We start from the raw sequence: 22,529 nt of genomic DNA, 5'->3' as shown, positions 1-22,529 counted from the left end.
TGCATAGGATATCAGGGCAAAAACCTGGATATTACTTCAAGATTGTTACATAATTCCTTGTTATGTATGAGTTCATGACCTATTTCAGCCTTATAAAAAAACAAACTAAAGACTGTATTCTTTCCTTACAATCTTCCTCAGTTACCCAGAGAAAACCCTACGTGCCCTGCAAGAGCACTGCCACCTTGCAAGCCAACCCGATGGCGTCCTCTACTGCTGTGCCTGTAGGATTTCACTATGAAACAAAATACGTAGTTCTCAGCTACCTGGGACTTCTGTCACAAGAGAAGCCACAGGAGCATCCTCCTCCTTCAACTCAAGGTAATATTTGTATATTCATCTGTACCTATTTACGTATGCAACTGTATTTCCAATTAGTTCTTCAGTTGTTTGTGCATAGATGCTGAATGTTAGCCTGATGTTCAGTGTAATGCATCTCTTATTTTATTCATTTAAAATAATGGGAAGAGATGCTGATGGAAACAAAGCTGTTTGTATTTAGATTACTGTTTTAATTTGAGCTATGCCAGGACCACTTGGTGTTTATGAAGCCAATAAGTGGTTTTAGTAGCTGTCTTGAGGTTAGGAGGGATGGATATATATTATCTTTGTTGAGCTATCTTGAGAATTTGAGCCTATGCTTGCTTTGTTTGGGAAGCAAGTGGAAGTAAGCAAGGGTGAGGTGCTGTTTACCAGCATAAACTGTGAGCCATGACTTGAACAATCTCATGTGCTAAATTGTTTTGCCCTATTATATTAACGCTTCTGTTGTTATCAGTCAGTGGTAGTGCAGAGATGTGAGGCTTTAACCTGGGCTATACTGCATCGATTTATTTAATTAGTTAGTTTTAAGAAGTCAAGGCCTGCATGGAGTCAGAGTCAAATGTTTCTTCCAGAACAGGTTTATGTATATAGGAGGTTACATAAATAGATAGGAGGCAGAATAAAAGAAGTTTTATAGATTGTGTTTCACGTAAGCCTAGGTAGTAAAACTTTATTTTCTGGTGGCAAGCACTGAAACAATACTGTTTGTCAAGATTGTTTGGATGGCTTGTCACTTCTTAATGACGTTTCAGTCACTACTAGTTCCTGTGATTCAGAACTTACTCTGATGAAAGGCATGTTAAAAAAAAAGAACAAAGACAGTATTCAGAATATTTTTTTTTTTTTAACAATCATTTAAGAATGCATACTCTGTCATTTACTGAGCTTACCTGTCATGAAGTGAGAAATTCCTGAAAAGAAAAGATAGCATCAAAGTTCTGACAGAAATTATTTTATCGGTTTGGCACTAAAGCATATGGCATATGCTGGTTATATTATATATCATTTATAAAATTAATCTTAATGTATTTAAGGTATGTCTGTTACTTCCACTTTGACTGCATCTGTGGTCCATGAAAGGAGAAGCTCCTTAGTGCCAAGATGCTGTTTCATAACTGGAAATGAGCAATAACATCTCATTTTGAATATCCCATCTGGGATAACTGGGTTATAACTGGAAACATATAGCGTACATATAAAGCTACAATGTGGAGGAGTTTGCTTTGTTCTATAAATGCAAGGTTCAGAAAGGAAACTGTTAGTCTTAAAGCTTTTTTTTTAATAATTTGGCTCTAGTTACCTTTGAAATATTTGAAAATTGAGGTGAAACCTTTTAACTGTTTCTTATTACTGAAAACTCTAAGAAATATTTGAATTAAAGAGCAATATTAAAACTTTGTAAAGAGAAAGCTACAAATGTTTAAATAAAAATTTTGTAGTCTGTTAGGACTTTTTATGCTCCTGAGTAAAGATAACTGTTGAGTTTATTTTTCAGATGTTATTTAAATATGTTAGCTTGTGTGACAGCAGGCTGTAGTTGGCTTTGCTATTAAAATACTCTGAAGCATTGATACTTTCCGAATCTGTTCTTTCATCCTTGTTGCTCTAAACCTTCCCTTCTAAACAGGAAATTCTTCTACATTTCCCCCACCCTCACTCCCAAAACCAGACGGTGACCACAACTACTTCTCTCCTGGTCATCTTTCACTGTAATTAGATATCTCTCTCAGTGTTTTTACTGTTTTCTGATCAATCCTGTGGATAAAATAATTTTCCCTTTTAATCTGATATTACTTCTCACTCTGTTTTGTAATGCCTTGGATGGGCTTCAGGCTGTTTCTGAACTAAGTGCAAACACTTTATCCTTCTGCTTCAGGATTTGTTTTATTATTTCCTAACTCACTTTTCCTGGTGCTTTTCTGCTTTCCGTGCTTTCAGCACCTTTCATTTGTCTGACAGTTACTTTTTAAAAATCCTTTCTCCTGCTTCTTCTCTCATTGCTTGTAATTGAACAGTTGTTTCAGCTGCACTCCCAGGGTATGTGTGGTAAGAGCCATGTGTTTATGCATCTTCTTTGAATATCAAGTAGTTTATATACACAGTCCGTATCTCCTTGTTGTCTGGCATGTGGCTGATGCCTACTTGCAGAGACCTGTACCAAAGCACTCTGCTCTATATGCTTTATATTCTCCACTAGGAAGACAGCAAGAGAAACAGCAGCCTATCAGGGATATTACCTGCACTGCCTAATGCACTGCTGGGAGGTAGCTGGGTGTTACAGTAACAAGCGTGGTCTGAGAAACCTGGTTAGAACAAAAGAGATGTGAAAGCCAGTAAATGAAAATGAATAGTTGTTGTGTAGAATGCCATCATGAGGAGGAAACTTCTTGGTTTTGGTAACAAAGACATAGGAGGGATAGTAACAGTATGACGTTACATTTTGCTTATCAGTGTGTTTTTCAAGCACTGTCATCAACCCTTGATATGCTATCTTGACTGATTGCAAGTTCCTTTCATTGATGATTTTTGTGTACTTTAAAACACTGGTCAGTGGTTTTTCTATTCTCTATGGCTGAACGCTGTTGATTTATGAATTGAGAGGATTCTGATACGAAGTACCTGTCACTTAATCTTATTTTACTTTCATTTGGTTATTGGGTTTACAGACCTTTCATGGGAAACAACTGAAGCAGTGATTTTGGCTATTGCCTGTTTCTATTTTAGTTGTAGAACACTTCTCTATTTTATGTGTTTCATTCATATGAGGTATTGACTATGGTATATGGTACTTTCCCGTCATATATTTTCCTTCTATCCAAGTAGTCCTTACTCTTTGTCTGATTTCTGTGTCTCATTACAATATAAGGGGAGTATCCAGAAAGACTAGCTTTAGTTTGCCCTTGTAATGTTAACCTCGATAACCGGTCTCCTTCGGTACCAGAGCATGAGGGACTCCTCTAGAGGGCAGTTCGGAGCAGGATCCCAGTTGCAGCCACGTTGTATCACCCGCTGGAGCATCTTCTCCCTTTCCTTTGCACATATACAGAACATGGGGAAATAAGGCATGCCAGGTGTAGTTAGAATTTCTGTACCTCCCTTGAGTCTCCTTGCACAGCAGCCTCCCAGATTTCAGTGAAGCTTCAACACTCTGGTTAAACTAGAGAATGTATCTGATGGGTCAAAAAAAACCAACTAAAAAAACGATCTTTCCCAACAGGAATGATACTATTTTATCTCTGCTAGAGCTGGTAGGAGAAATTTAATGCTTTTGTCCACTCCCCTCCTTTTCCTCCTACAGTCATTGCTCACAAACCTTTGCTTTCCTGCAAAAAGAGAGTTCTTTTTCTGATGTATGTCTTTTTGTTCCAAAAACTCAAATAAGAGTAAATCTTTAAGATATTTGTTAGATTTCAATTTAAACCTTCTCATTTTTTGCAGATATAATATGCTTTATGAGAGCAATGTTTTTCAGAGGGGTTTTATTTAGTGAAGAGAAAATTGAGACAAAGTACATAGAAAATGACATCACTGTATTTCCTTTTGAATCTCTTGGTTGGTCTTGATTTTGTTGCAGGAAAGATGGCTTCAATTAAAAGAGATAAACCCACTTCTGGCTTCAAGAAATAAGGCCAATCTAAGTCAACATCTGATTACTCCTTTGAAATTTTGATTTAGATAACTTCTCTTCAGTGCAGGGACTGAAGAGAGAACCATCTGCAGTATTCCAGACTCTTGACAGTTTTATTGGACAAATCAGTCTTTTAACATTACAGCTCTGTAGTATTCTGTAGTGGATTTCAGTGTCTCCAGAGGAAAATCCAGCAAACTCAACTGGGCAGTAGTTTGAGAGATTACTCCTATTACAATTTTGGCAGAATAGTGGTTCTGCATAGCACTCACTTCAGTTCATTTAAAGCAAAGTCTGTTAGCAGTAAATTCTGTTACTTTTTTGGTAGGTTTTCAGGTAGGTGAATAATATGAATTGCTTGGATATATCTGGTAAAACACACATGGTAAGATATCATCTGTGTGAGTTCACATGGTTTGAGGCAACAGAAGAGTGCATTTACTTAATGTATGGCACTGTCAGTTATCTTCATTAGATTGTGGAGAGATGCTTTAGTATTTTTTCAGAACTCTTGTAGTATCTATAACTACTGGTTCATGCACAGAAAATAAATATCAAGTATTTCTGCATTTCCCCCCCTGAAATTCACGCTCATTATAGAAGCTCCCAGTCTGCTGCAGTTCTTAGTACTACTTATTCTTTAAGTGAGTCAAAGTACTTTGGTTTTGTGATTCAATATATTTGTATTATAAATGCTTCTTTGTGTTTCATCAAGGAGTAACCTTTAGTGTATTTCCATTTCTTAATCTGCTTCCTCATGGTTTGACCCTATCCCATGAGCCTGTGGCTATAATGAAGATTGTGAAGGAAAGTAGTTTTTCTGTGTTTTCCTTGACAGAATGAGAAATCTTAAATAATCCCTTAGCTCACATAGCATCTGGAAGATTTATAATCAATGCCACTACTGCATGGTGGGATAGGGGTTACTCAAGAGGTGAACAAGGTTTGACAATTTTACAGTTTCCCTGAGGTGCATGCTATCCACGGTACTTCAATCCAATTATTGTGCACAACGTCCTTTGACCATTTATTATCTGTTTTGGAATTTCTGTAGTCGGAGATCAAGGCATTTTAGCGGTGTCCCACACACATTTCTTGCAGCTGAGCAGTGTTCAACTGGGTTACTGGGAGAAATGGGTTTTACATTTATTTGTTCACTTGCTTTGGTTAAAAGTGAACTCAGTTACAGCTCATGGAATACATGTACGGATAGGCAGAGATGGTTAAGTTTCACGCATTGTGGGTGAGCTCAGGACTCCTTAGTGGCCATCCCAAACGGAACAGTAGTACCTCATTTATATGGTATTGACCATCATGGGTTGGATACCTGTAATTTCAAGAGTTTCTATCGTAAGGTGACACTTGGAGTGGCTGTTGCGCAGTATCTTGGTTTTCTTCGTACTTCATCCCTGTACCTTCAGTTGCCCTTCATAGTACCTACTGTTGGTCTGTACGAAATGAAGGTGGTTTTGAGGTGGTTTTAGCTTAGATGAATAACTCATTCCTTAGAAACGTTTATCTTAGGGCAAAACATACCTACTTTGGCTGAAAAGGTACACACCGATCTAGTTCATGGTAATGAGGGAGCAATTTCCTGAACTGAGGCAAGGAAAGGGAGTTTTTGGGGTGTGACTTGGAGAAGTAAGAGGCTGTCCTTCCAGGAGTATGAATTCCCACTTAATTAAGCCTCCTCTGTGCCCACAAAAAAAAAAATTGACTGCTAGTTGGCAATGTCTTGTCTCTTTTTGGTTCTTAATATTTTGGACTTTTTTAGTTTCTTTTAAGCTGAGCCTTCTTATGGTTTATAAAGAGCTTTTAAACATTTCTCAAATCAAGGGCTACATCTATGTATGGCAGTCTGTGTTCTAGAGTTTGCTGGGGTAATGGATATACTTTTCTTTAAAGGAAACAGATGAATACATTTGTTAAGAGATTTTGTATATTTTTGTCACTTTTCAGTGCTTACAGAAATTTTAGACACTTATTGTTTTAAAAAGTCTGAGATGTTAAAGAAATACTAGAATCATACTGAAAGTAAATTTTTAAATCAAAGTTGACTGTACAGAAGTTAATATAGAGACTTAGGAGAACTTGAAAACAGAGGTATTGGTAAATTAAAATTACAAGCATGAAAGAAAAAAAAAACAAACAGGAGCAATCTGTGACATCCATGGCTTTATTTTTCATTCACCCTGCATTCACTTGAACTAAAACTGCACAGCACCTTTTCAGTCTGTCCGTATAGTTGCTGCTGTCTCTTGTTGGCTGTAGTTTGACACAAACACTCTAGAATCAAATGTGCAGGCTCTCTGGCTCTGATGAATGACTTCCCATCCCTCCTCCTCCTGGGATCAAACCTGGGGAATGGGTTAGTCTTGTATTGTTCCTAAACTTCTGGCATGGCGTTATCAGTGGAGTTTTACTGAAGTAATACATTTATTTGGTAGTCTTAACCCTGTCTGATTGTCAGTGATGCGGTGCTTGATGGACTTTTAGAATAGATTTTCCCCTACTTTGCAGGTTACCTCCAAATACCTGAAAACCAAAATCTTAGCAAGAGCACACTTGTGGGAAAGGGAACATTTATTCCATAAATAGAAAGTAGAATGCACTAACTTCTTCTTGTCAGACTGTGTAACAGAGGTTTGTTGTGTCTTTGGATTGGGAAGAGGCCTTTCAGAGTCAGTTTGCCAAAAGCCCATAATAGGCAAATCCATTTTTTCAGCATAGGAATGCATTCAATGTTTATGGATCTTACAGGTAACATTTCTGGTGTGACCATTTGCATTGTTAAACAATGAAAATATGTTCTCATCTACTAGAAGCTATTTTTACTGTTTTATTCTACCTATTTGCAAACCAACTTGAAAGTTGTCTAAAGGGGAAAAAGATACCGCTCGCTTAGGACCTTTGCTGTTGGACTATGCTGTTCTCCAATATTGGATACAAGTTTTGTTGGTAGCTGTCAACATACAGGAGATGCAGAAAGCTGAAGTCCATTGATAAATAGGGGAATAAACAATGCAAAGTCACTGGTCCAGGAGGGGTAGGTTTTTGATGTTTTGGCACGACTGGATAGTCAGGTGCTATTGGAATCAGCAGCTGCTGCAAAGTTGTGGGTGTTACGAGATGGAAACCATTGACTGCAGCACTGATTATCTAAACAGCTCTTTTGTACACTGGCAGCAATGGAATTTCTCTTCCTTCCATTTTCCGGGTGACTTCTTATCAAGTATGACAGCTTGTCATGTGTGATCATCATCACATTAGTCCCGTGAGAATGGGTACTCTTCTGCATACCCTCATCCCTTCCATATACAGGGTGAAGCACAGGTTAAAATAGGAGTTTGTACTTGAGTCTACTTGTTGCACTTGACTGTAAAGCAGTGGTTTGGTCATTCAAAGAGGTGACTTAAAGGGACTGACAAGGCATTAGTGAGTGTCTGTTCATTAACCAAAAGGAGGAACAGTTTGCTCCTCTCTGGAATTTATTGTTCAGAGTGGAAAAGAGAGACTGAGAAGGGATTTAAGAAGCTAAATAAAGTTATTCTGAACATAGTGATGATGATCTGTGTGGTTAAGTAAAATGGAATTAAACTGACTGACTGTTGTTCCTTTAAACTGTTCGCATAAAGAACTGTGAACATTTTACACAGACTTGTACATTGGTTTAGAAAGGTTTTATCTCACAGGTATCTATTTAGTGCTGAGTTTTTAAGCATTAGCAAATGTTCAGTGGGTTGATTATGTGGATTTAAAACTTGTTTTTCAAATGTAGGAGACCTTCCAAGCTTATTGTCTAGTGTTCTTTTAAATACAGAAAATGCACAGTGTACTTTACATCTGTGTGTGTTAACTAGTATCATTGCTTTTATGGTTTTCACACACTCTGATACGAAAACTAGTGACATTACTTGTCCACTGTGGAGGAAAGGGGAAGGTGATACAAGACTTAAAGTGAGTTCAAGCAGATTTAAATAGAGATGAACTAGAGAAAATAGGCAGTTGTTCGTAAGACCACTAGATTATGATTTGATGTCTTCAAAACAGGGATGAAGAAAGACATGCCAGAAAGCTACACTGGCTGTTGCAGAACTTGACTTACCTGAAGATTTGGATGTGAAATACAAGTGATGAGGAAGAAACTAAGTCAGATGATACCTACATTACAGATATAAATCCTTTCCCTTTTTATTTTCTTCAACTGAGTGAAGAACATCTGTAGAGCGGAATGATGTCTAGATGCCCAGGTAGAGCTGTAGGCAGTTGGTATAGGTGCAGAAAGGGTGAGGTAGATTGGAGTCATCAGTATTTGGGTGTGTGAGTAAGAAACAGTGGAGATGGGCAACGTTATCAGAAGGTCGGCCAGGAGGTGGTGTTTAAATCATGGGCACGAGAGAATGTGAAGTCCCAAAAAAGAATTCTAAGGACTATTCAGAAAAAGAGGGCTGAGAAAATGTGTCTTGGGTAGCCCAGTCACTGCCACTGTTGAAAATAGCAGAGTCCGGGGCTAATGAGGACTGATAATTGACCCAAAACTTAGGGAAGCAAATGGCTGGAATGGGGGGATTACTTAGCAAAGGGAAGTTTTGTGATCAGTTACATTTGTTTATTTATTTATTTCAGGAGTAAGTTGATACAAAATTTGCTTTAATGTTCGGGTGACTATAACAGAGATCCATTTTATGTCTAAGTAGGACATTTTAAGGAATTGAAAGAAAGGAAGAAGAAAATTTCAGTAGTAGGCTGTTGATTCAGTGGTGTTTGGTGAAAATAAGACAGCAGTTTTTGTAGTGTGCTTTAAGGGGGTTGTGGGGTTTGAAGACATGCTTGAAAGCTAGTGGAAGAAATAAAGGTGAGCAAACCCAAAGGAAAAGCAGCTAAATAGCAAGAGTTTTGACCTGGAACTCTGTCCCAGACATCTAGTCTTTCCATTAGTACCCGTCGCATAAACAGTTACTTGACTAGTTACCTTGCCATATGGCCTTATATTGGAAAGGTTGACATTCAGCAAGCAGTTTCTTAAAGTTGCATATGTTTTAAATACCTTGGCTTGTTTGGAAGCAGTTTTATGTCTGCTTTGGTACAGCATAATAATTAAGATGATTGAGAGTCTGTGCAATCCTGAATATTATGGCTGAAACAACTTCTTGTTACCAGATATCTGGAATCAGCACATGGAATATGTATTTGTTATCCCAGACCACGGCATATGTACTTCTGGGGATATGCAGCCATTTCAGATTCCTAAATGACTTGATTAGGAGATGAGAATTGACAGTTGACTGACAATTGCAGAGTCCTTTGTCTCTTTTGTTACTTGTGAACCTGGTCTTAAATTATTTCATTGTATCCTGTAGACTCCTCATGAACAGCGGAATGATGCACAATTAATAGATTTCAGGGCTCCTCATTGATGTCATTACATCATTGCTCTTGAGTATTTTCATAGATTTTGCAGGCATCTATGTCAGTTTTATATTTTGCTACTAAAAATCAAGCTTATGCCTTGTCTGGTTTGTTTTGGTGCAGTTTGATAATGAGTGTATTAGTTTTAGTGACTGCTTGTTTATGTGCCTTCGTTTGATTTTGGTCTTAAATTTTAGAGAAGTTTGGTTTTAAAGCTGTTATATATTCTGTTTGTGGCTTTACAGTTCTTATTTTTTTAAGTATATTCATATTTAAAGCACCCATTCTATCTTAAATAGGCCTGGGAGTTTATGTGTTTCTGGGCACATGTAACAAAACTTTTGTGATAAGTGCTGTTAAGGAATCATACTTTTTATGTTGCTGTCTGAAATGGAACTTTCACCTTGAATTCCTTTATAGTTAATATTTCAATATCACGTTCCATGATCTACCTTATTTGAAATACAACATTTGAATAATTTCTCTGATTTCTTTTAGGGACTCAACAACAGGTTATGGCACAACATGCTTTGGAGAAAGAGGCTTTGGAGAAGATTAAAATAGAAATTGAGGAGGAGCTAAAACATCTTGATGAAGAAATCTTGGAAGGTGCTCTTCAGATTTTCCCATTTCAATCGATAAGCTCTGTGCACTATAATGGTGGTTAATTTGTAACTGGTACTCCAGTTAAAGAAAGTTTTGAAGGCATTGAATGTCTTTACTCCCCCGCTCTGCCCCCGCCAAGATTTCTACACATTGTCACATGAAGTAAAATAGTTAAACGTTACCATTTGGAGTCTAACCAAAGCAAACAATTGAATGACATTTAATAGGCTACTATAAATAATGAAATGTAAGCAGCCCTTAAGCTGCTCCAGTTGATGAAAGAAGTTAAATCATTCCTCAGCAGCAAACATTCAGAGGAGTGTGGACTTAAACCGTCAGATTTCTCACTTCCATCAGGTTTCTTTTTTGTGACATGCTTTGACCTGTAGATGTGGCTTTTATAGGACTCCCAGAAAGGGATGATTTGGAAACAATCTTTGCTTTGCATGTATGTTGCAAATTGGAAATCTGAAGTAGAAAGGCTCTAGATCTGTTTATGTTCATCTATATAGACCTTACTTAGAAGTTTTAAACTCAGAAGGAAAAGGTTATGTGAACAAAATATTTTAAAAAATGATACTCTAGTACTGCTGCAGATACACCCATGTGTGGGCAAATTTTACCATGGAAAAGAGGCTCTCTTGCTGCTCCATCAGGGTTGACATCAGCTTAAAATTGAGAATAATTGCACATCAGTTAACTTGTTGGTTAGGATGCAGTTGTGAAATAAGAGCTAGAAACGTAGGGGGAAATGTAGCTCAGAGTCATCTTATGGCTTGTAAGTACCACTTGCAGAATGTATTTGGGCCATACTTGTTTTACTACAATTTGTTCATAGCATGCTTTGACTATAGAGCTGTGATTTCTTCATCCCTCATGTAAACTGTGTTAACTGATGGGATAAGAAATCTGAGACTGTTGATGTTCTTACATGAATCTATTGTATTTTATTTTGTATACGTCTTTCTCTCAGCATTTACCACTACAGGATTTGACTGCCACACTTCCCCAGTGTTCAGTCCTGCCAATCCAGAGAGCTCAATAGAAGACTGCCTGGCTCATTTGGGGGAGAAAGTGTCCCAGGAGTTGAAAGAACATCTGCATAAAGCACTGCAGAGCTTGCTTAGCAAGTGAGTTTCCATTTGCTTTTTGAAAGAGGAGGTGTTTCCTTTTGCATTATGACTGCTGCTGAAATGATAAAGATGGGGCTACATGTTTTGTATTGCATTTCTTTCTTTTTCAATGTTCCTTTATCTGGCTGGTTTTTTGTTTTGTGTTGTAATGTGCGAATACTTCTTTGTGGTATTTGCTCTTTGCAGTAATATAAGTTCTAAAATTTTTCTAAGCGTTTATCATTGAACTTCTGAGACTAATTCAAGTAGTTTGAGTTGCTGGTGAGACCAGCAGCTGGCAGCTGCCAGTTGCCGTTGCCAATTTCATGAATGCTGGGCTGTAGCCCGATTAACTTCTTTTACCTTTTAGTTAAGAGTGGAGCTGTAGGTTTGTTTGTAGTCTGGCACAAGATGAGCAGGAGAATTTCTCTGAAAGGATGGTAGTTAAATGCTTTATGACCACCATTCAGGTACACATCTGAAGCAAATGTGGGCCCCTGGGCTAACCTTGGTGCCTTAAGAGCTGTCCTACCAGTTTAAACTTACTGTTTAAATAGCATATTATACTTGGCATGCTAGTATCTTGATTACTGTCTTTTGCAAATTGGTAAAATTGTTGTGGTTGCTTGGTTTTCTGTTATAAATTACCAGCCTGATTTTAATGGATCCACATGAACTAGTTCTGGCTGTTCTGAGTGACCTCCAAAATGTATTTGTAGAGAGCTGGAGTTGGAAGGTGCTACTTTAGGGACAGTTACATAAATGCGGTTGTGAAGGCAGCATTAGCAAATAGCTATCTGAGTCTATGTTTTGTGGATCAGTTTAAATAATATGGCTCAAAGAAGCTGAGAATCTCTAGTACTACTCTTTCAGAGTTTGCGTAGCTGTTCATGAACTGCTTGAACAACAAGGTAGTGGAAGCCTAGATCAGCACCTAGGGTAAACTTTCTGATGCCTGGGCCTTAAGCCTTTCATACATGCATTGGAGAGTCATCTCATGCCCTCATGAAGGCTATACCCTTTATGGCAGACTTCTGGAAGATTACGAATTTAAAGTCATTCCATCTGAACGTCAGGAAACACCTTTTTACTGTGAGGGTGACTGAGCACTGGCACAGGTTGCCCAGGGGGATTGTGGCGTCTCCATCCTTGAAGTATTCAAAAGCTGTCGGCATGGTCCTGGGCAGCCTACTGTAGAAGACTCTGCTTGAGCAGGGAGGTTGGACAGGATGTTCTTCAGCAGTGCCTTCCAACCTCTACCATTCTGTGATTCCTTAACTAGCCCATCTATTCCTTAAGTAGCTCCCTAGTCAACAACTAGAGGTTGACTTTTTATCACCAATATAATTTAAAACTGACTGCTCACAATCAGGCAGGACGAGGCTTTGGGCAACCTGATGTAGTGAAAGATGTCCCTGCCTATGATCTTTGAAGGTTCTTTCTAACCCAAACCATCCTATGATTCTATGACTCTGATCCAGATTTCACAGCAAAGGTGCCATGTTACATCTGACCAGACAGATGAAGATGGTTGTCTCTTTTTCCATGAGTCATCCAAGGGAAAAGTGCACTCTCTCAACTCACCATTTAACTTTCAGAAACTTACATATATATACACACACTGTATTGCTTCTATTTGCAGTTTCTGTAGGGTCAAAAGTAAGTTCAGTATTGTGTAAACTAACAATTATTTACCCACAGAAAAGAGCATGTGGGTTACAAGTTTCTCCTTAAGTGGCAAAAGATATGCTGATGCTGATGTGTCCCCCCAGAACTGGCAGAAGCTTATCTGCCTTTACAAGCTGGGCACTTGTCCCATGTGGCCTTAAAAACTTGTATTTAGTATATTCTGAAGAGCTGAGGTTTTGATAAATACCTCACTACACACTAAAAAAACCAGACTGGCAACAAGTTGGAAAGTTATCAGTAAGCCTTGCAGCCCGTCCTTTTTGTGTGTCCAAAATGGTAAATTGAAATAACAGCATTTTAAGTTTAAATGTCTTAAAGGTTGTAGATAATTGGCTGACTGTCTGATGTTGAGGGCTCTTAACTGGTGCCGTCTAGGTTGATTCTTTTTTGAACGTTCCTGAGATGAGGTCTTGGAAAATTAAGTGGTTCTATCTTGTTAGTAGCCTGATGTTCTAGGCTTCTTGTATTTTCTATGGGAAAATGTTTGCATTCTTTTTGTTACTTATATATATTCATATATACATACATATAAAGTCTGAAATGCTTGTGAAAATGTGTTGACACGCATGCCTTTTTATAAGGCAAACTAGAGCTACTGTTTAATCTCTTGATGTTATCCTTCCTGCAGCTGTTCTTGCTCTTTTTGGATTTGCGTTTTAAAGGAACTAATCTGCCAAGGAAGTTAAGAGAATGGACTTAAAATGACAAACCCAAATTTTGTTTTCCCCAGCGTGCTTTAAGTCTGTTCTTTTACCCATGTTTGCTACAGTAGTGCTATTTGATGCAATACTTATTTATTTTGCTTATATTTTCCTGCCCTCTTATATGCATATAAACAAGTATCTTACGGTACAGTAGGCTGTTAGATCATGACAGGTTCTTGGGATTCAATAAGCAGTCTTCTGTCCAATACCAGTTACCACTATTTCCCTTAAACAAAACTTGCCTTTTGTCCTGATCTGACTCGGGAGAACTGCTGTTGAAGCAGCACATCTTCTGCTGTTGCTTGGCAGGATGTCTTTATTGTTACTGACTCTAAGATACTGTACAATCTTGGAGGAAAGAGTATAGAAGAGAGGAATTTCATCATCCCAATTCAGAGAAGTAGAGATGTGATAAATCTAAAATAGAGGTATCTACTGAAATACGAAGGGGGTTTTGTGATCAAAAGTGCTGTTTCTTGCAAATAAAGGCTTCAACTCTAACATCATGTTAATGTGGTCAAGCAATCTGTGTTGGTTCATAGCCTATATTGTTTATAAAAATTTTACTCTGCATTGGCCTCTCTCATATGAATTTCTTAGTGGAATTTTCTATCTTTAAAGTCTTAGATTATAAAAAATTATACGCAAGAGCTTGGAAATTTTGGTAGCATATCAGAGAACCTACTTATCTAATGTCCTTTAAGTTGCAGAGTATAAAATTATTATGAAATTAACTTAACCAATTATATGAAATTGTGTAACTGTGATACCTTCCTGACCCTGTCTGGTGCTGGTGTTTTACGTCCTGAAATACAAGACTTGTTAGCTCTTGAAAATTATTTGCTGTACATGTGAAAATATTTTGTTCTCTGGAAACTGAGAATTTTATTTTATTCTTGTTCTTTTGTTTCCTTTTATAACTTTCAGTGTTGGTTTAACTTCTGCAGGCCAGTGACATATCAAGAATATCGGGAGCGCACACAAGAGATAGCTGCTCATGCCAGTGGATGGAACAAGGTACCAAATGAGTGACTTTCACTTTGATGTCTTGCATCTATTTGATGTCCGTGGTGTTTTTACTAGACACAGTTATGCTTCACAGAGGACCAAGAATGAGAACCACCTACTTGTTTTTAGTATAAAATGATTTTGCTCTCAAAATGGGAGATGTAGACATAATATGCAGGTTTTAGGTAATTTAGCCAGAAGTTACCTAATGGAAGTATTAGGTCAATCATCCTTTATTACAGTAAAATGAAAAGTTACGAGTTGTTGCTTGATATAATTTTAAAAAAATAATCATTAAACATTTTAAAATTCCCAGGAGATATTTATTTCTTTAGCAGTTTTGTAATGAAATCAGAGACAGGTGTTTACTTAATATTTCTCTACTGTTTCTTTGCTCCCATCTCAGGTTCAAAATATATGTAAAAAAACAGTGCTAAAAATGGTGAAAATAAAAATTGATAGTATCTTCACAATATTTAAATTGTTCAGGAAACGTAAGGATGGTGTGCCTACCTGGTTTCAGGAGTAGTCATCTCAAATGATCTGAAGCTTCTTTTTAAAATAAAATGCAAATCTGTAAATGAACCATATTATAATAGTTTTAAAATAGAATGAGTAGAATTACTGTTCCCAGATTAATCTTTCATTAATCATACAAATTCATTATCTTAACCATTCTGTGATGGGTTCAGTGGGCATCAGAAAAAGAATGAAAGAATGAAATAGCTATTTGCAAATTTAATCACAAATTGAGTGTTAAAATTTAATATTAAAATAGAACAAGAAATCTCTTCCCCTCTTTACATTTCTTTTTTTCAGAAATACTTTTCCTTAACTAGATTTCTCTGCTTAATTCAGAAACTGATCATCTAACCAAGGGTGTGGGCACTTTTAAAGCAGTTTATTAAACATTGCTTGACAAGTTACTGCCCATGGCTCCAGCAATTATAATTGGTGTGTGTGTGCTTTCAGTTTATCATCTTGTGATTCATAGCATTTTAGTTTAAACAACCATGAAATCTGATTATCAAGAAGGTAGCTTAAGCTAACACATTTTACTTTTCAGTTGGTGAAAACTAAAAACAAGCATAAAACCAGTCATTGTGGCTCAGCTGGCAAGGGAGGAGGTGGATGGAGCTTGTCAGTTGCCTACTACTGTGTCTCCATATGCTATTGGTACACAACTCTTGAAGATACAGCCCTGGGTAGATCAGCCGCATTTGGGGGTTTATCATTCAGCCTTCGTTGCTGCTACATTTGTGCAGCCCCTGAGGCTAGTGGATTTTGGTCCCTATTGGCATGTGATTGAGAATATCATCCAGAAGATGTCTTTGACATCGTCTTTGCTTACCTGTAACGTTTGTTGCTATAAAACCTATAGTCCAGAAGCAAACCAGAATGGAAATTTTGAGGAATAATACAGCATCTGTTTGTATTGTTTTCATGGGAGCTTGATGCTTCAGGAATGTCTAGCAGTTCCTTTCATAATACTTGTTTTGAAGAGATGGAACACATTTGTGTTGGTTTCATTTCCTTTAAATTCCTTTATCATCTTAATCAGAATCGTGTTTTATAACAGAAGAGATCTAGATATCTTTCCTTGAACCTCATCCTAGCTTAATTTTCACTCTAAAGAAGAAGCTGTTAGAAAAATAATTTTTTAAAGTAGCTATAAATAAACATAGCGTTAGGTCTAATTAGCAAGCGTACAGAAACAAAATGAGGCTGTGCCGGCCTCAAGTTTGTGAAAGTCTGAAGGATGTATATTTAAATTGACTCTATCTGGAGAACTGAAGCTTACTTTCTTTTGTGACTAGATAATAAGAAAACATACAGCTAGCTGAGCTAGCCAAACAGAATAATAAATCACTCCCTGTTACATGCTCATGGCCATTACATGTCCTATAGTTTCTTGGGTGGAACAGAAACTGAAGATGCACGGTAACTGTGGCAGATGTCGAAGGGTTAAAAATGTGGAAATACCTTCCCACAGACAATTCTGTGTGATCAAGGCTTGTGGTTTCATCCAGACTAGAAGAAATAAAACAACTGAAGATAATAGATGAAATGTGTTTTCAGTTACACATTAGCTGTTGTGCTCAGTAGTGGCTTGATGTGCAAGATGCTTTTTTTGCTTTCAGTAGCCTATGAACTAGTATATAAAATCTCACTTTAAATTTCTGAGCCTTTGCTATTGTAGGTATGTATTGTTATACATACATATGTATAAAAGCCCCACCTATTTAATATATTGAATGAGTTGCACTCGGAGAGCCACACTGATCGCTTAAAGGCCCAGTATCTGTGTGGTACAAAGCAGACTCAAAGTAGTTTTTGCAAATCTTCCTTAATGTTATGCATATGAGAAACACGGCATACAGGTAAGCGTATACTTCTGGGAGGTACTGGATTACCTAGCTGGCTAGCTGATTCGAGGATGAATGTGAACAAAGGCTTGATCTGTCTGCTTTACACAGTTGGGAAGATGTCATTTTTAGTCACACTAGCTTTCAAAGAACCTATTCATTGTACAAGCATGAGCAGAAAGGAGACACTTCTAAATATAGATGTTATTTTTTCCATTAAAAAATGTGAATCTTTTCCAGAGTGGAATGGTATGTTTGAACTGCTGAAGAGATTTGGTTAGCTGACTAGCACATGGGATGTAAAGGAATGTTTCCAGTCACTGAAATGTGTATATTGATCTCAATGAGGAAATATTGCAGGGTAAACTAATACATAGGAACATCAGTTCTTCTATTAACATCCCACAGAAGCAAAATTTACCCACAGACATTAGAAGTGCTGGTTCTCAGTAAAAAAATATCAGGAAGAGAAATTATTTCATGTATTTTTCAGAAATTGTGACATGAAAATAACGGGCATGATGTTGGATTCTGTAAAGAAAAGGAGGAGTCTTCACCTTGTATTTGAAATAAGACTCTCATTAAAACAAAACAAACCCCAAACTATCTCAAACTTAGGGCAAATTATCTTTCTGTAATAAAATAAATGTAATAAAAAATTGAAATACTCCTTTGTTGAGATTTTATGCTTTTTGCTTAAAATTGAATATTATATACATACTCCAAAATACATAATCCCACTATCATGCATCAGATAAAAGGATAACGAATACTCATATTGAGAGTCAACTGAACTGGTAAGTAGGTTAGCAGTTATCTTAATGTCTCATTTTTACTGATTAATGGAGCCAAAGAGTGATACAACAAAAATGTAAGAATCCTGTAAAGAATGAGATTAATTTTATGTTGAAATAGTCAAAAGGTATGCAGAAGTAACAATTGTTTTGGATGTAGTTTCTTCAAAGTCTCTGAACTTTCTTTGTAATAATTTTTTTTCCATATATTTGAATTTGTAATATTGTACTATGGGATTGCAACAGTATAATTGACAGAAATCTTTCATTTACACAATTAATCAGAAATCTTCTGATAGTAAAGTGTGGGTTTTTTAATGATTACCTGGAAGTCTTCTCCTGCCAACTATTTTCTGGCATGCTGTGCTTGATACTGTGTGTGTTTTTCTTCAGTCAAAATATAAATAGCCCCTAGCATTCCTTCCCAGGCGTACTGGTGGAAGGAATTGCAGTTGCTTTGAATTACTAAGGCTATATTTTTACTTTGGTCTAGTTAAATCTCATCACCATTCACATAGCTACTGTTACGTACAGAAAGCTGTTGTTAACCTTTATGGAAGTACTGTGAAGGTAATTTCTTTCATGAATTTAGGAACAGTATCATGCAAACCTGTTCCTACTGGTCTCAAAGGTAGAAGTGTCAATAATGTCATTGGGAAAGGAAAACCAGGCAGTGTTTTTTGATCTGGATGGGACTGGATATTAGATTTTGAATTTGGTCCCTTGCTCCTGAGACCTGCAGAGGCTTGCTAAATTTGGGAGGAGTACATGGATTAGATATGTTGGCAAAGGACGATGGCAACCATCATGTTCAGTATGCCAGCATTTGAGCTCCCTTCATTTCCTAAGCAGCCTTTTTTTGCCTTTGTTTCTCTTGCCTTCAGCTCGAAGTAAATGTCAAATATTTTGAGATCTCATGTTCATGCTGTTGTAGAGTTATGTGGGTGTGCCAGAAGCCTCTGAAAGATGCCTAGTCTTGACAGCATGATTTTTTTCTTTGATCCAAAAAGATTGAAGTTTATTCTGACACTTACTTCACCTTGACCTGCTCCTTATGTTTGTACACTGTGAACTTGCACCTCTTCTGCCTCTGAGTTGAGATTAATGACAAGAAACTCAAAAAACCCCAAGGCTTTTAAAATTCAAGTACCATCTCGTTCCTGGTTGAGTGACTGCAGTGTTAACTGTTCATCCCAGAAGAACAGTACTGTAACCTGTCTGACATAGTATTGGGCTCTTTCAGTTGTTAATCAGCTGGAACATCTTAAATACAGGCACTCTTAAGGCCCCATCTGTTTTCAGTGGTCCATCTCAGTGTGATTCCACCATGGATTTAGTACAAATCTCAGATCCAGCCTCCTTTTCCTATTCATCTTCCTCCAGCTTTGCATCCTAAGGTCTGATTTCTGGGTGTAGTAATGGAGAATATTTACTGGAAAGAAAATCAGGCTGAAGGAGGAGACTGAGAAAGGAGGGAGGCATTTAGAGTTCAGTCTGAGCAGTAGTATTAGCCTGCACTTACCTTGTGCAGCTGGGAAACCACGTTCTAATTTGCCCAGTGAGTAGATGTGCAATGCAGTTGTCACAAACTAGGTGCAGTAAAGCTTACAAATATTTTTCTCTTGTATCATAATAGCATTTTTTCAGATGCTAATAACTTCCATTCATACCAGTTTCCTGAACTTGGCAAAGTGTTGCATATAAACTTTGCCCAGAGGGCCACTTGTATGCTCTAGGAGAATAAATTTAGAGCTTAAAAGTTCAATTGCATGTTATTTAGGCAAATAAAAACATAATTTCAGAAGGAAGTGTCTAGAACTGTATAATATGAAGGAGGTGGGTTCACAGAGTCTTGCTTCTTCCAGAGCAATTCACATTTGGGTTAAGGCTGAGCACTCAGTTAAAGACAAAAGGTTTGGAAGGAGGAATGGGAGTAGGAAATGAGGGAGGGAATTCTTTAGGTGTTAAATCTGGCATAGAAGGGAGAGTTTAACATGGAGAGGAGCTTTTGTTTGTCATTTTAAACATGCCTGTAATGTTATGCTGCTGGGAGTTGTTTGTTTCTATCCTGTCTGAAAGCCAAGTGTGAACTTCTGAAGAGCCTGTCTAGTGCAGTGTGTCTATTCGAGAATGTATATAAGTTTGCTGTTTAAATACAATTTGGAGGCATATCCCTTTCCACAATCCTTTTCAATAATCTTTCCACTTCTGGGGTAGCAAGTTCTGGACCTATTCTGCTTCTTTACCTGAATCTTGTGTTGGAAAAAAATGCATCTTAAGAAAGCACTGCAGTCCTGTTCTGTGAAACTCTCAAATTAGGCTGTGGTGTTTTGTTTATCAGATTAAGTGCTTCTTTCTTACTGAATTGTATTGTGTTTCTGCCTTGTGTCTTCACAAAAATGAAGTGTATAGTCCCTGATATCTTTGGACTTGTAGATTCTGAGCTTTTCCGTGGGCCACATGAATTCTTCTGTTTTACCTACACAGTAGTATTGATAAAGCTTTCTGTATTTATTCACAATTCTTGTTTTTTGAAGGTCTTGGTACCCCTGGTTCTGCTACAACAATTCCTGATAGAGTTAACGAGACGGGGCCAGGAACCGCTGAGCGCACTTGTGAACTTTGGGGTGACGTATCTAGAAGACTATTCTGCAGACTATATCATTCAACAAGGAGGATGGGTAAGAAGACAATGTTGAATTTTTATACTTTGTTCAAAGCTTATTCTAAGTGTGATACTAGTCTTAATAGGAGTGAAAGCTAAGAGGGCTTGCTAGAAGTAAGCAGATGAGAGAATGAATGCCCCAGAAAAAGAAGAAAAAAAAGCGGGAGGTCAGGACCATATAGTTGGAAAGGGTCTTGGGCAGTCATCTATTTTACCTCTCTGCCACAAGGCAGAACTGACTTTTACCCATTAATTTCTGACGTTGACATTAAAGACCTATGTGATTGGACTCCACAATTTCCCCAGGCAATCTGTTCCAGTTCTTTGCATGTCTGGTTTGTTGAATTACTGTTGAAATTGAAGAGGTCCTCAGATGTCAAATAACAACTAGTTTTTCATGCACTGTGTGTTAAGATGCTAATTTGTTGTTATACGGTGAGCTTTTGTTTGTATGTTCTTTCCTGTTAATACACATACAGAATTGCATTTAGAAGCAAACACCCAAAATGAGAGATACTGTGCCTGAGAGGCTCATCTTTTTCATATTATCTTCATATGCTGGTGGCTGCTGGAAATGGTATATGGTTTTTTTTTTCCTCTTAAATTTCAGAGGTTTTTTTAGCAGATAAGTAGTTGGGGAGCACTTCATACAGAAATATCAGTAGGTACTAATTTATGTTTATAATAAGTGATCAAATAGCTAACGCATATTGCATTTTATAGTTATATAGGAACATGGGTAGAATGAGCAATCAGGATTTCTTTGTGCTGCGTTTCCTTGTGGAAATGTTCAATTCATGGTAACCAATGTTCCTGAGTCATGGCATGCTGACAAAGTTTTATTTAAAAACACATCGCAGAGGCAGCTCACAGCTGATGAGCTGTGTTGTGAAGGTAGAACTGTGCTAAAGGAAGCTGAGCTTTAGATTACTGGGTTTGGGAAGGATGCCAGATTTGAATGGAATTAATCAGGGATTAGTGAAATAGCTCCAGCAAGTTGATTTATTCTGAAAAGAAAAGCTGTTCAGGAAAATCCAGTGATTAAGAAGTGCTAGTAGGAAAAATCTCATTCAGACAGCTTCTAGTATTTCAGGACTTTACCTGAAATTTTTTTTGAGAGCAGTTTGTTCCAGAACTTCTGCATGTTTGCGTTTTCCTATATCCTTTCCTTTCGTGGCAATTGTGGATAATAGTTTTCAAAGCCTTCAGGAGGGATTGTTTATCTCTAATGGACAGAAACACTAACAGCATGCAACCAAATAACCTTAGGTCATTTGATAAGTGCACTCACATTTCAAAGTATTTTCATCACAGGGAAGGTCTTTACTTGCAGCTTTAAGACAGATGGATGTTTGTGCTCTTTTGCTTTTCTGCCTTTTTTTTTCACCTCATAAAAGGCTGTGGTCTGTTCTCTAGCCCCTATTTGAGGCCTGCTATAAACATACTTAATACAGCGCAAAGCCTCTGAAAACAAGCAGCTTTCCAGCATGGCCTCCAAGGGAGGGGGCTGTGCTTTGTGTTTGTGTGACTGTGCATGTATGTACAGATCTGGGTAGTCGGTGTTTAATGGACTACGAGCTTGTCTGTATACATCCAGTCAGGCATAAAATCAGACTGACATAAGCGGTACAGCAAACAAGCCAGAGCTATTTTTGAAACAGCAGAAGAGGCAAGGAAAGAAACAAGGTGATGAAAACCCTTTCCAGCCGAATTAATGTAGCTGCACTAACTCTTTGTGAGTTGCTCTGGTGATGGGCTTGGGGACCCGCTGGGCTTGTGGCTTTATGTGGAGAAAGGGCATATATGATTTTATTGGTTTGGGTTTTTTTCCTGTAAGGAAGATGTTCATTTTTACTAAGTGGCATGCTTCTCGGTTTGTTCTGAGTCTGTGGGATGGTGTTCAGGGGACGGCAGTGCTGGGAGTGGGGTGTGAGGTAAAGGTGGGAGAGTTTGTGTTTCTGAGAAGGACCGAGGAAGAGCCGCCCGGCAGGCTGTGAGCCATTGCACAACTGTTTTGCATTTTTTCAGATAAGCATCTACCACAGGGGCTCTGTGTGCCAGATCAAGTTGTCAGTAACACTTTGCTAAAGCCGTAAGGACAATGTATAAACCTGGAAGTCTCCAGTGAATTATGTTGCTGTGACAGTAAGAGGTTCGATTTTTGTGTTTTTCTGGAGTGGTGTGAAGATAGGTCTTTCCTACAGCTGCTAAGAGCTTACTTAAA

General features: G+C 37.7%; 1 protein-coding gene across 1 annotated transcript in view; it reads left to right on the top strand.

Annotated features, from left to right (window-relative positions):
• The first annotated feature begins 200 nt into the window (after window positions 1-200).
• Window positions 201-22,529, top strand: part of BCL2L13 (BCL2-like 13 (apoptosis facilitator)) — a 33,408-nt gene continuing 11,079 nt past the window's right edge. Inside the window, exons 1-5 of the mRNA XM_009707755.1 lie at window positions 201-321; window positions 9,860-9,970; window positions 10,941-11,097; window positions 14,420-14,489; window positions 20,178-20,321. Coding sequence (XP_009706057.1) covers window positions 201-321; window positions 9,860-9,970; window positions 10,941-11,097; window positions 14,420-14,489; window positions 20,178-20,321 — 603 coding nt within the window. The remainder of the gene's footprint in view (window positions 322-9,859; window positions 9,971-10,940; window positions 11,098-14,419; window positions 14,490-20,177; window positions 20,322-22,529) is intronic.

Source organism: Cariama cristata, unplaced genomic scaffold (genome assembly GCF_000690535.1).
Source record: "Cariama cristata isolate BGI_N322 unplaced genomic scaffold, ASM69053v1 scaffold42839, whole genome shotgun sequence".
NCBI lineage: Eukaryota > Metazoa > Chordata > Aves > Cariamiformes > Cariamidae > Cariama > Cariama cristata.
The sequence above is the reverse complement of the archived record's forward strand: the minus strand, read 5'-3'. Positions and strand labels throughout refer to the sequence as shown.